This window comes from Aquarana catesbeiana, linkage group LG01 (assembly GCF_042186555.1).
Source record: "Aquarana catesbeiana isolate 2022-GZ linkage group LG01, ASM4218655v1, whole genome shotgun sequence".
NCBI classification, from domain to species: domain Eukaryota; kingdom Metazoa; phylum Chordata; class Amphibia; order Anura; family Ranidae; genus Aquarana; species Aquarana catesbeiana.
Window position 1 is genome coordinate 167,946,937 of NC_133324.1, and position 16,211 is coordinate 167,963,147.

Consider the following 16,211-nt stretch of genomic DNA (forward strand, 5'->3'; position numbering starts at 1 on the left):
TCTTAATGTAATCCTAGGCAGGCTCCATGATGTTGAGATCAGGGTTCTGTGGGGCCAAACCATCACTTCCAAGACTCCTTGTTCTTCTTTATACTGAAGATAGCTCTTAATGACATTGGCTGAATGTTTAGGGTTGTTGTCCTGCTGCAGAATAAATTTGGGGCCAATCACACGCCTCCCCCTGATGGTATGGCATGATGGCTAACTATGCCCCATTCTCGAATGAGGATCTTGACAGAATCTTCACTTTGACACATAAGTCGTGCATCTCGGTAGCCATACAAGAAAAAAAATCTACAAAATTTACACACGCTGATACCAGTGTCCACAGAATTTACCCCTCCTCCTCGCCATTGTGTTAGAGATGTATGGGACGTCCAGGCACCATGGTACATACAGTCAGGTCCATAAATATTGGGACAGTGACACAATTATAAGCTTTTTGGCTCTATACACCACAATGGATTTGAAATGAAATGAACAAATGAAACTGTAATTCCTACACCGTTCACCTGATTTGGATGTAAATGGCCTCAAATTAAAGCTGAAAGTCTGCAGTTAAAGCACATCTTGTTCGTTTCATTTCAAATCCATTGTGGTGGTGTATAGAGCCAAAAAGATTAGAATGGCGTCAATGTCCCAATATTTATGGACCTGACTGTATATGGTGGCTATGCCCCACAGTTTACAATTTTTGGTCCCACATTTTTCAAATCTATGGTTAAGTCATAGACTCCCATATCCACTATCCCTGAACATAGCCTTACTTTTTTTGCTACCAGGCCCCATTTCATCAGCTAAGAAAGGTTTACTCAACTTTTTTTAATTGCCGCTAGAAATGTGATCTCTAGACGCTGGCCCCTACAATTGCTAAATAACCCTCTTATATAGCTACATGATCTGTTCGGATAGTTTTTTTGGACTCTGCCCATTCCAAATCCATCTTTCTATAGCCATAGGCGCTATTCACACTGATGTACCTATTACCACCAGACACCCAACCCCTCCATCCATCCCCTCTTCTCTGATCTCTTCTTTCTGTTCTGCTAACTTTCTTACCTTTTTTTGATCGCTCTCTTTTACCTGTCTGGTGTCGGATATGACCTAGTGGACTTTTGCAAACTCCTCTAACCTCCAGGGATTTATTGCAATTTTTGGCCTAATGTACTCTAAGGCCTATAAGAGGTTTTCCATTGCAAACCAAACCCAAGTGTGATTTATCTCATCATGCCTTTTATCTCAGGCTCCAATCTCTTGTTTGATATGCTGACAATATGCTCCACCAGTGGAAGCTGAGGTACTCATTATTCCCCATTACACTTTTCTTTGCAAAATGAATGTAACGGTCTGTAACGACCGTTGCTTTCCATTTTTCTATCTTTTTTATTCCTGTATGTAACAGAATAAAAATGTAATCTTCAAAAAAAAAAAAAAAAATCAGACTATTGTCAAACCATTAGCGTCACCTGTCATTTTAGTGAGGCAATACTAGGGACATTTATTTGGCTAGATGCCGGGGAAGGATCAGGAGAGCGATGGAGAGAGCTAGTTCTATGCGACAAGTGCTCCTATTTTTAAAATTTACATTTATGCACATTCACATCAGTCCCTGTCCTCAAGGACCTTATAATATAAAGGCCCCTATCTCACATGCATGCATACACATACTGGGGCCAATTTTAGACAAGATCCAATTACCTTTTTAGCATGTATCTGAAGTCTGGGAGAAAACAGATGCACGCACAAGGAGAACAAGCAAGCTCCATGTCCTGACTGTCCTCTGAACCGGGGAAGCTGCAAGGCAGAGTTCTACCACCAAGCCACCATGCAGTGCTGAAAACAGAAAAAAAAAAAGAACTCCCTATGTTTTAGAGTATACCAGCATGGGAAGTCCTGAAGATTAAATGGTACCAGCTATTCCCATATCATCACTTAACAAGGGAAGAAGATTTAGGTAAGTTCTACTGACTTTATAGATGATTTTGAATGAAATTAAAAAATAGCATGCTCTTTAAATAGTCAGAAGTGGTACATTATTCTCTACGTGGTGGTGTGATTGGAAATAAAAGAGAAACGGGAAGGCCGACGAAATAGTAGTTTATTAATGCCAAGAAATTACAGACTGATTGCAGGCTCATTTAAGTTATTCAATAAAAGCAGATCCCAAAGTGACTCATAACTGTATTCATAATGACATTATGATTAGAAGTGATGGACCAGTAAAAGCGTATAAATTATTTCATCATTGTACCCACAGATAACATTATATGATTTAATTTAGCATGAAATTCTAGCAATGGGTAAAAAAAGGTATGTGTTTTATTCTAGTATCTACAGATCTTAAAGCTGAACTCCAGGCAAGCAGCTAAAATGCACAGCTTAATCACTTCAGCCCCGGAAGGATTTATCCCCTTAAAGTACAGGCCATTTTTTGCGATAGGGCAATGCGTGGCTTTAACTGACAATTGTGCGGTCGTGCGATGCTGTACCCAAGCAAAATTGATGTCATTTTTTTCCCACAATCAGAGCTTTCTTTTGGTGGTATTTGATCACCTCTGCAGTTTTTATTTTTTTACGCTATAAACAAAAAAAGACCAATAATTTTGAAAAAAAAAAAACTATTTACTTTCTGCTATAAAACATTAAAAAAAAAAAATTAAAAAAAAAACCAAAATGTATTCATCAATTTAGGCCAATTTGTATTCTGCTACATATTTTTGGTAAAAAAAATCCCCAAAAGCCTATATTGATTGGTTTGCACAAAATATATATATAGCGTCTACAAAACTGGGGATACATTTATGGCATTTTTACTATTTATTTTATTTTTTACGAGTAATGGTGGCGATCAGTGATTTTTAGGGAGACGACGACATTGCAGTGGACAGATTGGACACCTAACGGGCATTTTTGACACTTTTTTTTAGAACCAGTGACATTACTACAGTAATCAGTGCTAAAAAATATGCACTGTTATTGTACCAATGACACTGGCAGGGAAGGGGTTAACATCAGGGGCAATCAAGGGGGTTAACTGTATTCCCTCACTGTGTGTTCTAATTGTATGGGGGAAGGGCTCACTAGGACAACACACAGATCAGACTTCCTGCACAGCAGAAAGACAGGATTTATGTGATCTCCCCTGTCAGAACTGAGATTTTCCTTGTATACACAGGCAGATCCCTGTTCTGTCACTGTGGGGAACGATCACGGGTGGGCAGCGGACATTGAGCTGGCCACCTACGGCGATTTGCGCAGCTGAGCCAACCTGCTGCAGTATAACTGCGACAGCTGGTCGGCAAGTGGTTAAAAAAAACTCAAATAACTCTGCTTTGCCAGTCTTGTGATCCACTCACCCTTGCCTGACAGCACAGCCAAGTATGGACCCCCTACTCCCACAGTAGCAAAGTTTGGTGAAGAACACATCCCTGCCTGGAGCAATAAGAGCAGTACAACAGTATTGAGGTTTTCTTATATGCTTTTACTTCCTGTCACACATGTGCATGCAGTATAACCTGAATGGCTATTAACAGTGGCCTTCACTTTCTCAGTCTGCATGCTGGCATGCGCTTGCTTACAGGAGTACAATATGAAAATGGGTACTTGCACTAGTTGCTTTTAAATTAATAAATAACCACATTATGGTTTTCTATGGGTTCTAAGTTCCAATTTAACACAGTGGGGGTTATTTACTAAAGGCAAATCTACTTTGCACTACAAGTGCAAAGTGCAGTACTTGGAAGTGCAGTCACTGTAGATCTGAGGGGGACATGCAAGGAAAATAAAAAACAGCATTTTAGCCTGCACATGATTGGATGATAAAATTCCCCTCATTTCAGATCTTCCTCTCAGATTTACAGCGACTGTACTTCCTGCACTTGTAGGGCAAAGTGCATTTACCTTTTGTAAATAACCCCCGGCGTCTCAGCAAAACAAAAATGACGTCTCCAGAAGGGCAGATTATGTTGAGCAAAACTGATGGCTGGAAACCACTAAATATTGATAGACTTGTATAGCAGAGGAGATTGTATAATCACAGCACCTTTATGTGATGATTGTAGGGTCCCAATCAAATGTGTTCATAAGCCGGTTTATCTTAATCTATTAACTATCCAGGAACACATCAGTCTCAGGGACTCTGCAGTGCCTACAAGTACCTTATTTTTTATTGTGCATTTAGGCAGTCCCTCAATCCCAGTGACTACATACTGTATAGGCCTAACTTTAACCCCAATGTTCAGTGATGTACACTGTGTGCCTAGGCCTGATGGGCTCCCAGGCACACAGAAAAGAGGTTGAAGATCAAGAATAGTTACCATCACAAGGGACCTGCAGTTTGGGAAGATTCTTTTTAAAACTTGACAGGTTAATTTTAATGTCACTGCTACAAAAACAAAAAGTTACATTACAATCCCATACTCACAGTATATCCAGAGGAAGACAAAAAAATACCCCAGGAAAGCATGATCCAACTTGCTCCAGCAGGGGAAAAAACTGGATCAACTTTACCTATAAATGTCAGTACCCAGTTACAGGGCCGGCCCTACCATGGGATACGGTGGGTCTTTGGGACCCAGGCGGCACTTTAAGAGGGGTGGCAACATGGGAAGACTGCCCAAGGCTCCTTCCCCTGCAGTGTCATGCTCATGCTGCTTGCATGATGTATAGTACTGCTGGGAAACGGAGTGGGACAACTCTCCTGGTTCTGGAACAGCACAGGCACTCAGGCAGGCCTGCCGGCTTCAACAGCAGGAGTACCCCCCCCAGCCGCCACTACAACGCTGAGTAGCCATTCGTTCAGGAGGATCAGTCAGCAGAAGTCCGAATCCAAATAGCAAGTAGTGCTGGGGACTGGAGAAGGGTGGGGCTGGGGAGCGGAGCAGCTCTCCTGGTCCCACAACAGCACAGGCTGCAGCTTCAATAGCAGGCCAACTGAGCACCTGCCGGCTGCTGCCACTGCACCGCTGCTGGGTAGCCATTCATTCCTGTCAGCAGGATTCAGAATCCAAATAGTAAATACATGATCTTACAGTAGTATGTTGTCATTGAGAGGGACTTGCCCTGATCTGATTAAAGTGGGGCATTGTGGGCAGTGGGGAGATTTTTTCCTCTGGCCCAGTGTTATAAGAAGTGAGTAAAGTGGCTGTAAAGCCACTTTTCTCCCTACAAGTGTCTTCTGCTGTCTCTCCTTGCTCCCTGCCTGCCTGTCAGCAGATCGCTTCCCTCCTACTGAAAAAGTATGGTTTTCTTCCTACAATCCCCAATGTTATATTACAGTATGTGCCTCAGTGCATGTTATTTATAAAAACAATGCCGCTTCATACCTAATTTCAGAGTGCCGCTCACGTAACATGAACCCCCCCCATCCACCAGCTACAGTGGATAGCGACCCTATTTTCCATCCACCTGGCAGATCGGATGAAAATGGACAGACGGTCTGTTTTCATCCGTTCTCCACAAAGAGGAGAGCAGGGCTCTGACAGGTCCGTCTCAGCACAGTGAGCAGAGACGGACCTGTCATCCGACTGCTCAGTGGGGTTTAGCGGATCGATCCCCCACTGAGAAAAGCAGAGTCCGCCGGGCGGACCACCCATGTGAGAGGACCCTTACTGTGAAGAAACCTTTCCGTATGTGGAGATTTAATCTCTTTTCCTCCAGACGTAAAGAGTGCCCCCTTGTCCTCTGTGATGATCTTGAAGTGAATATCTCAACACCAAGTTCAGTATATGAATCACTTTTATGTATTTATAAATAACATTATGTTGATCATATCCCCCCTTAATCTCCTCTTCTCAAGAGAGAAAAAATTTAGTTCCTCTAATCTTTCCTCATAGCTGAGTTCCTCCATGCCTCTTATCAGTTTGGTTGCCCTTCTCTGCACTTTCTCCAGTTCCAATATCCTTTTTGAGAACTGGTGCCCAAAACTGAACTGCATATTCCACGTGAGGTCTTACTAATGATTTCTACAGGGGCAAAATTATACCTCTCTCTGGAGTCCATACCTCTCTTTGAACCACAAAGGCTTTTTGCTCGCTTTGGAAACCACGGCTTGGCATTGCATGCTATTATTAAGCTTATGATCTACCAAAACCCCCAGATCCTTCTCCATTATGAATTCCCCCAGTTGTACTCCCCCTAGTATGTATGATGCATACATATTCTTAGCCCACAATTGCATAACTTTACATTTATCAACATTAACCACCTACAGTATATTATTTATAAATATATTAAAAAGTAAGGGTCCCAACACTGAACCTTGGGGTACACCAAGTCTGCGCCTCTTCCAGGAATTAAAGTGGTTCTAAAAGCTGAAGGTTTCAGCCTCTGCATTAAGGTAAAAAACCTTCAGTGTACTGCTCCCCCAGCTCCCCCTTATACTTACCTGATCTTGATCCAGCAATGTGCACGAAAGCAGCGGCTCTCGCTCTTCATTGGCTCAAAGACAGCAGAAGGAGCCATGGACTTCTGCTGCTGTCAACTATAGCCAGTGAGGAGGGAGAGGGGGGTTGGCACACAGACCTGGCTTAGGAGAAAGCATGCAAGCCGATTGCGATGGGGGCACTCGGCAGGAGTTGACAGCACCAGGAGGTGATCCGAGAAGAGGAGGATCGGAGCTACTCTGTGCAAAACCACTGGACAGAGCTGGTAAGTATAACATGTTCTTAAAAAAAAAAAAAAAAAAAAAAAAGAAAATACAAAGCTTTACAATCACTTTAAGGCAGGCGATCCACCACTACAATCTGTGTCTGTACCCAGTTGGTCTTGTTGCCTCCCCTTTTAATTATGTGACATGACTAGACTAGATTATTCTTTTTTAAATCTACTGGAGGATTACCTAGAGAAGGGTGTAGGTAAATGTATTTGGGGTGGGCTCCTGGTTGGAGATCAGCATTAAAGTCTAGTCTCCAGACAAATAACATTTAATGTACCTGTGCATTCTATAAAAAATATTTAAAGGTATACAGTACAACTAGCATCAGTAAAATAATCGTAGTTTATTATAGTGTTGATATTAGTCTTCTGTAATCCTATGAACAGTAACAGTCATACTGGAAAAAAGGTTTACACTTGGAGCCAATGACTGAATTTTTTTACCTTTAAAGTCTAGTACACACACATTTTTTTGTTCAACCCAACAGAGCCGCTGTACTAACAATCCAATGTTGGTACAGCAATCTCCCCTGCTGAGCTACTGTGTTCTGACAGGGGGACGGCCCCCCACTAGAACATTCCAGTCAGCACTCTCAACCAATGATCAGGAGTTGGTTGGCTGCTAGTCTTCCAGTATGCTCGTCCGACAGAAGCCAGGAAAACGGGCGGCTTCTGTTGGATCAGCTGCCATACACACAGGCCAAATGTCGGCTGGTTTTTATTGAACCGGACAATGTCGCCTGGCATTCGGCCCACGTGTACTAGGCTTAACAAAGAAAGTGGTGTCACCATCTTGACTGTTTTGTCTGGCAGAAGTATATGAAATACAAAAGTGACTAGACAAAGTGACAGGTCCTTTAGCTGATAAGATAGTTCACATACATGTATTAAAGCGTTTTGCCCAACGTTCAGCTTAAAATCTCACATATTATGGCTCATAAAAAAAGATGGAGTCTTCTTCCTGAGAATAATTCATACATTGTACTGAACAACAGAATCTAGCAATAAACAGAAGCGTTGCCTAATTCATGAAAGAACTAAAAACCACATGGAGGGTATTGTACTGAGAAATCTATGAATAATTGAGTCACACGGCTTGTTTGGCCAGCATTTTGTTGCAAACATGAAAGGAAATCTCTGGCTGGTACAACACACTGAATGCTGCAGGTTGTATATTACATTACACAATGATATTTCATAAAAAAAAAAAAAAAAAAAACGGTTTACATTCTGGCAGGAAGTCTGTTTAATTCATGGCCGATTACAAAAAAAGAACACTATGAACTATTGGACAGCTGCCGATGGAGATCCAGGACTCGGCTGTCTTCATGAACTTTGGCATTCTCCAAGAGTACCTGAGAGAAAGTGTAGTGCAGAAAAGTGTCAAATTAATATGAAAGATCACACAACAGGACAAGACAGGCAATTTCTTCCTCGGGAACTAATAGAGACGTATTAATATCTGAACTAAACAGGTCAATAAAAAAAGTAAACAAAGGATATTCAGCAAGTGCCAAGCAGCTTCAAAAATCAACTTTCACTGACTACAGTTATCCTAATAAAAGCTGTGAAATATGGGAAGTCACTTGACCCGCATCTGCTGATATTCCTGTATTCAACTACATATGCACACAGATTCTCTGTATGTGGGTACAGAAAAAAAAAATCGTGTTCCTAAACTCACTCCTTTGGAAACAGTGGTTAGAACCCCTGTCAGGTTTTTATATAACTGTGTCCCTGCTGGTGAGAATCACTGTCTCCATCTGTCCTGGTGTCTCCTGTTAACGAGACTGAGAGTGATGGGAAATACAACATAAGCTATCGCTGGACAGCAATAGAAATATCATCCAATACTGATATGTGTTCTGGCCACAAGTGTCTGGCTCGGTTCACATATGTCCGGCCACAGTTTCTTCAGGATTTTAAAAAGGAGTCCAGTGCAGTTTTGTTCACTGTTTCTGGGTACACACAGGACTCTTTCTTTTTAAAAATGCACCGCGGTCGGCCCACAGATATGTAAACCGGCTCCATAGAGAAGGCTGCCGGTTCACATGTCATGCAAATTGGATGCAGTCCAAAACACATCCAATTTGCATATATTTGAGTCCACTAGTTTAGACTAGTGTTAGACCTCTGAAGAGCAATCTGGGATTACACGAATATTCAGAGGGGAATTTGCCAGGGGCAAGGAGGCATTATGTTGCCAACTCACAGCCTGTTCTTACACCTAAAAGCCCACACTACTGCGTCACAACCGATTGCATTGTATGCGGTTGCAGGGCTATTGTGACATGGCCCTATTCTTTAATTCTTGCAGTGGCCACGACGCAAAGCATTGTGGCTGGGGCATGTGAACTTCCACATCAGCTGCTTTTACAACTTAGGCTGGAGTGGTTGTGGGGAGGGCGAAAATCAACTCCTATGTGCATAAATGCATACCATGCAAACATTTTGATAGTGATGGAAATGTTTGTGGATGAGCCATAACTGATCCATTCACATGTACTTTCATTACTTAGTGTGAGAGGACTACAAAGAAAGCAGTAATGTATGTGAATATATTTGGGATAGACCCCAGTGAAAAGAATCATCTACTCACTGGCTTATGTTTTTCAGTGACCCCCAGCAGTAAGATCTCCCCCACTGTAATTATTGGCTCTCCTCCCCTAAACACACACTGAACCTTCCCTAGCAGCAGCTGTCTCACTCATTCTGCTGTCTTTATTGGAAAACTAAGAATCTAAGAGAAGGAAAACCCCTTATAATGGCTACAGCAAGTAGGTGCACCTGGGAACTGATGGAGTCGATGGGCGATATAACCCACGATCATTCTCCCTAAGCTGAAAAATATTTTTTTTTGTTAGGTAAATTGACCATTTAGCAAAAAAATACCTAGTAGAAAAAAAATGCATTAATAAGGTGTTAAAATGACAGCAAGTATTCACTGTCACAGTACAATGAAACAGCTGTCAGGATCTAGCATAAGACTGTAAGAAGTCTGATCATTTCACAGTGACACCGTTAATTAATGATTTTATACAAATGACATGACGAGAACAGTCACTAAACCAAGAACAAAGGCTTACTTCAATTAACTGATCGTCATTTTTGGCATGTAAATGTCTAAGGAGATACCAGCGGGCGATGGCAGCAATCGTTTCACTGCATCCAGTTTGATAAACGACTTTCTCCAATAATTGCCGAGTTTTCCTGGTGATGAACAAAACACAAACATAACAATTCAATACTTTCTTCTTCCAGACTCTTAGTGATTATTTTTTAATTTAACAAAAAAAAAAAAAAGTATAAAAAGGAAAAAAAAAAGGTTAAAGTTGAAGAAGAGAAGTAACCCAAGCAGAACATAATAGAAGCTGAAGCAATAAAAAAAAAAAAAGAAGTGTGCAGGGAATGGTTCAAACGAAAATGTTGAGATCGGCTGGCTGCCATTTGTTCACTGAGGGGTACTCAGATCATATTGATCACAGCTGCACTCTTAGCACTTGTTAATATGAATCATAAACCTATTTGTTTTAAGGTGCAATCCAATCAAACATTAAAATCATTTTTCTAAACTCAGTTAGGGGACACAGTCTTCCCACTGAGTGCCTCTAATTCCATCCTGCTGTTCATACTGTGCAGCTGGCTAACCTGCTAGCTAAATCCTTTTAGCTGCTGCTATCGTCATCTTCTAAAACAGCTCTGAAGTGGAGCCTCAAAAAGAAAAGGCAGCACTATTTAATGTACCACCATCTCTGTAAGGCCTCTGCCTCCCTCTACAAATGATGGAGCAGAAGAGAGAGGTTTCACAACACACAATCATGTGACTAATCTGCAAACTCACACAGAACCCCAATAAGGCTGGCTACATTACATTTACTAAGTGTCATTCATAGGTGAAGGAAATGTGTCTTTACAAGTTCATCTTCCCAAACATGCCGTTCCAAAGTCTTTTCTCTTCTTGACTTCAAAGTGGGAGTGCCTGTCTTTGGGTGCCTACATTGCTGTCTGGGTGATGTGGACACTTCCCAATGGCTGTCCAGCGGTGAGGACCTCTCGGGGACCAGTAGAATGCAGTAGTGTAATCATGTCACAATGAGGGGTGGCAAGAGGCCCAGTTGCAGGATAGCCAGCCTTAATTCCTGGAAGAGGCACTGTGGAGGGTCACTCAATAACAGGCAAGAGAAAGTAGAGGGTTTGTTTTAAAGCGGAGGTTCACACATATAGTAAAGTTTATATCAATCCCTTCCTGACATTGTGCAGATGTCAAAATGAAAAATAGGATTTTTTATAACAGCTTACCTGTAAAATCCTTTTCTTTTGAGGTACATCACGGGACACAGAGCCTCAGTAATTACTGATGGGTTATGGGTATCACAAGGTGATTGGACACTGGTCACACCCTAGACAGGAAGTTCAACCCCCTATATAACCCCACCTCAGTTTTGTAGCAAAGCAATATAAGTGTATTAGAAGAGGGGCGGGACCTCTGTGTCCCGTGACATACCTCAAAAGAAAAGGATTTTACAGGTAAGCTGTAATAAAAAATCCTATTTTCTTTCTCGTACATCACGGGACACAGAGCCTCAGTAATTACTTATGGGATGTCCCAGAGCAATGCGATTTGAGGGGAGGGGACCACACAACGTAGGGTGTAATCAGACCTGGGGTCCTCGTACTGCTGCCTGCAGCACACTACGCCCAAAAGCGATATCCTCATGCCTTCCCACATTCACCTGATAAAATCTGGTGAATGTATGGACTGAAGACCAGGTTGCGGCCTTGCAAATTTGAGCCATAGAGGCCAGATGATGCACCGCCCAAGAAGCATTAATTGCCCTTGTGGAGTGTGCCTTGATTTGAAAAGGTGGAATTTTTTTGTTTCAAACCGTAAGCTTGAATAATCATTTGTCGAATCCATTTCGAAAGGGTAGACTTTGACGCTGCCTGTCCTCTATTGGGACCTTCTGGTAGTACGAACAAAACATCCGTTTTGCGAACTTGAGCAGTTGCTTCCAGATAGGCCTTGACTGCCCTTACTACATCCAAAGAATGTAGTGACTTTTCTTCCGTAGAACAGGGATCTGGAAAAAAGGAAGGCAGAACAATATCTTAGTTTAGATGGAAATCTGAAAAAACTTTCGGTAGAAAGCTAGGATGAGGGCGCAATACCACTCTATCCTTATGCATGATTAAATAAGGCTCTTTACAGGAAAGGGCTGCTAATTCTGATACTCTTCTAGCAGAAGAAATAGCTACCAGGAAAATTAACTTTCTTGTCAACAAGACCAAGGGAATCTGACGTATTGGTTCAAAAGGCTGTTTCTGTAAAACTGACAGAACCAAGTCCCAGGGGTTTAGGATCATTTTAACCGGAGGATTAAGACGCGCCACCCCCTGCATAAAGCTTCGGACCAAAGAATGTGAAGCAAGTGGCCGTTGAAATAATACTGATAAGGCCGAGACCTGGCCCTTGATGGTACTCAAGGCCAGCTTCATTTCTAATCCTATTTGTAGAAAGTCAAGAATTCTACCTATGACATTTTCTGGAATGCCAACCCCTGGCTTCACACCAGGATACATAAGTCTTCCAAACTCTATGATAAATCACTCTGGAAGCTGGCTTCCTTGCATTGATTAAGGTAGAGATCACAGGACCTGAAAGCCCACGACTCTTCAGAACGTGGGTTTCAATAGCCAAACCGTCAAATTTAGCGTTTGTAAAGCAGGATGGAACACTGGACCTTGAGATAACAGGTCTGGACGTGACGGTAGGGTCCACGGGGAACCCACTGTCATCCTTACTATTTCTGCATACCAAGCTCTCCTGGGCCAGGCTGGGGCTACCAGAAGTACCGACTTCTTCTCCTGCCGGATCCTGCGAAGGAGCCGTGGCAGTAGCAGAATAGGAGGGAATGCATAAATAAGCACATGCTTTTCTGCCCAGACTAAAAACTGGTTCACTTCTCTCTGAGCTGCACGACTCCTGGTGCCTCCTTGATGATTGATATAAGCCACTGCTGTGGCATTGTCAGACTGGATCCTGACAGGGCAACCCTGTAGCCTGAGAGTCCAGGCCCTTAGGGCTAGATACGCCGCCTGGATCTCCAGAATGTTGATGGGTAAGGTCCTCTCGATTTCGGACCATTCCCCCCTGGACCGAAGACTGTTCCAGAACTGCTCCCCAACCCGAAAGACTGGCATCCGCTGTTACCACTGTCCAGGTAACCGGTAAAAAGGATTTCCTTTTTGCGGGTTTTCGGGTATTAACCACCAACTGAGGCTCTGACGCACTGTAGGAGACAGATGCATCGGAAAATCTAATGCCTGTACCTTCTTGTTCCAAGCAGACAGGAAACTGTGTTGCAGCAGTCTTGAATGAAACTGAGCATAGGGAACTGCTTCGAATGAAGCCACCATCTTTCCCAGCAGCCTCATACAAAGGCGGACAGAAGGACCCTTTTTGGTCCTGACTACCTGAATCAGTTCTCTTAAGGCACTGATCTTTGCCTGAGGTAAAAATACCCTCTCTTGGCTTGTATCTATGACCAGGCCCAAATACTCTAGTCTTCTTACTGGTTTTAAGAAAGACTTTTCTAAGTTGAGAATCCAACCTAGGTATTCCAAGTAGTTGACTGTGGTCACCAAGTTCTGGTTCAAGCAGGCTACTGACCGGTCTATCAAGAGCAGGTCGTCTAGGTATGCTATGACAGTTATACCTTGGGCCCTTAATCTGGCCAGAGGAGGAGCCAAGATCTTTGTAAACACCCGAGGTGCAGTGGCTAGCCCGAAAGGCAGGGCTACAAACTGAAAATGGCGTTTTTCTATTTCGAAACGCAAGTACTTTTGATGAGCAGGGAAAATGGGTACATGCAGGTACCCATCCTTGATGTCTATTGATGCCAGAAATTCTTCTCCTTGTAGGATGGAGACTACTGACCGAATTGATTCCATGCGAAAAGATTGAATCTTTAGGAATCAGTTTAGATCCAGGATGGGTCTGACATCTCCATTTGGTTTTGGTGAAAAGGTTGGAATAAAATCCCAATCCCTGTTCTTCCGTGGGAACCACCAAGATGACCTTTTGCGACAATAGTCGATCCAATGCTAGAAGGAGCGACTGCTTTTTCTCTGGATCTCTGGGGACATTTGATCTGAGAAACCTTGGAACTCCAGTTTGTAACCTAGAGTTACCGTGGAGATTACCCATCTGTCCTGGAAATCCTCCTGCCAGAGCTCTGAGAGCTGTAGCAGTCTTCTCCCCACCCGAGCGAGCAGGGGCGCTCCTTCATAAAGAGACTTTAGCGTCTTGTCTAGTAGGCTTCTTCCCCCAGGACTTCTTTTGTCCCTGGGGTCGACTATGAAATTTATTTCTTGAACCTGATGGAGGAGGCCGTCGCGACTGCCTGGAGGCTGATGCTCCTGGCACTGGGGAAAGAGCCCGTTTAAAAGAGGGACGCTTACTTCTTTTCTTAACAGGTAAGAGAGTGCTTTTCCCACTAGAGATCTTTTGGATATAGTTGTCCAAACCTCTCCAAACAGCCTAGCACCACGAAATGGAAATCCAGCCAGAAGCTTCTTACATGGTGCTTCGGCGGACCAATTTTTTAACCATAAGATTCTGCGCATATGCACCAACCCAAGCGAAAGGCGAGAGGTTTGGATGATAGAATCTCTGATAGCGTCAACAGCAAAACATAAGGCCGCTAGAAGGATGGCCAACCCCCGAGCCTGCTGTTCAGGTAGAACTTTGAGGACCTGTTTAACATGGTCTCTCAAGTACTGACAGCCCCCGATCGCTGCTACTGCAGGCTGAGCTACTGAACCCGTTAAGGAAAAAATATTTTTTAACAGGGATTCCATCTTAATTGGATCCCTGAGCATCTGAGCATTGTCGACAGGACAAGTCAGACTTTTATTTACGGAGGAAATGGCGGCGTCAACTGCCGGTATACCCCACATTTTTCTAAACTTTTCTTCCATAGGATAAAGTGTTGAAAACTTTTTAGGTGGAAAAAAACGTTTATCTGGGTGATCCCACTCAGAATAAATGAGCTTTTCTAGTAAATTATGAACAGGAAAAGCATGTGTTGTTTGAGGAGGCTTCAGTGAACCCAAAGAAGAGGAGGGTTCTTTAACTGACTCAGATACGGGCAACTTAAATGTGGAACGGACCAACCCAGGAAGAATCTGTACTAACACCTTCTCATCCTGAGAAGCTGAAGAGGGTCCCTCTCCACTTGATTCCTCAGAAGAGGAATCATCAGTCCCATCCTGATCGTCTGAAAGGGATTCCTCTCCTTTTTCCCAGAGTTCCTCTGCTTGAGGGTCCTGGGTAACAGAGGGAGACCTAGTGGGTTTTCTTCCACTGAGTGAAGACGCAATTAAGGCCATTAGTCTTTTCTCTAGTCCATTAATGGTTGAGGAAAAAACCTCCTGCGTAATGTACACAGGGGCTGAAGTGCCAGAAGCAGATGCAGCCCCTGACCCCGACGGCTCACCCTATCCAGCCATCCCAGATCCTTCAGGGGGGAAGGTGCTGCAGAAGGGGGGTCCTCAGAGCCCGAGGGAGATCCCCTAGAGCCTCTGGTTTTTGGGGTATTTGTATCTCTTCTACCCAAAGTGCAAAGCAACAAGGTGGAGGTATCACACAAATGAAACACTGACTGCTGAGCGATGTAGTACAGCAACTGTCACTGCTACCAATGCCCAGTCTAGTGTTTCTAAGTAAATGCTGCCTGGGAGAATTTCTGTGTCCTACCTTACATGCGACCGTTAGCTCTGTGTCCCTCCATAGGCTGTTTGCACCTGAAAAAGTGTGCTCTTATAGCCTGTGCAGCCGGCGATGTGGGCGTCTAAGCACGCCGGACGTCGCGCTAATGCTCCGCCCCCCCCTCTCGTTTTTTCAAAAAACGTGCGCTTTCCCGCGCGAGCCGATCCTCCGGCATAAGCATGGAGGGGAGGCTGGGGTGGAGGAGGAAAGGAGAGGGGCCGGCAGATGAGGAACTTGCCAATAGCAGCGGCGGCGGTAGCGCAATATACTACCGCTTTCCAGGCCACCCCGGCCACCCTAAACCTCGAGGGGAATATCCTTGAGGAAAGAGCCCCCCATTCCATCCTACCTGGAGCTCGGCTGGAGGAGCTGTACAGCGTGGACACCGAGACAAACAGATCAAGCATGAGAAGGTATGTGCTCTTGGCAGCCCCCGGTGGCGACAATAGGCATAGCATAAATTTACTTAAAGGAGAAACCTACTAGAATTAAAAAATTCTGTGGAATCTCCCTTACCCTATCCAGCTGCAGGGTTCTGTTATACAGACCCAATCTTCACCTCTCACGGTGGGCTCCGTTTGGTAAACCTTCAGAGACGGGGCCCCCTAGAAAAGGAGGATCCGCAGTTCTGGGCCTGTAAAGCACCCCGCCAGGGATATGGCTAGAAAAACCAAATACTGGATCCCGGGGTCCAGCTCTCTAAAAAGAGAAGCGTTACAGGTAAAACCTTGTTTCTTCGGACACGAGGCCCGGGTACCATCCAATTCGGCCTAGAAAGGACACCTTG

The 16,211-nt window shown here is 43.8% G+C and overlaps 1 protein-coding gene across 2 annotated transcripts in view; it reads right to left on the reverse strand.

The window, feature by feature from the left end:
- Positions 1 to 2,081: 2,081 nt before the first annotated feature.
- SKIC3 (SKI3 subunit of superkiller complex) overlaps positions 2,082 to 16,211 on the reverse strand; it is a 214,149-nt gene continuing 200,019 nt past the window's right edge. For both annotated transcript variants that reach the window (XM_073624527.1, XM_073624528.1), the window contains exons 40-41: positions 9,741 to 9,864; positions 2,082 to 8,009 (exon numbers count right to left, since the gene is read on the reverse strand). In XM_073624527.1, the coding sequence (XP_073480628.1) occupies positions 7,932 to 8,009; positions 9,741 to 9,864 (202 nt within the window). In that variant the 3' untranslated portion in view covers positions 2,082 to 7,931. The remainder of the gene's footprint in view (positions 8,010 to 9,740; positions 9,865 to 16,211) is intronic.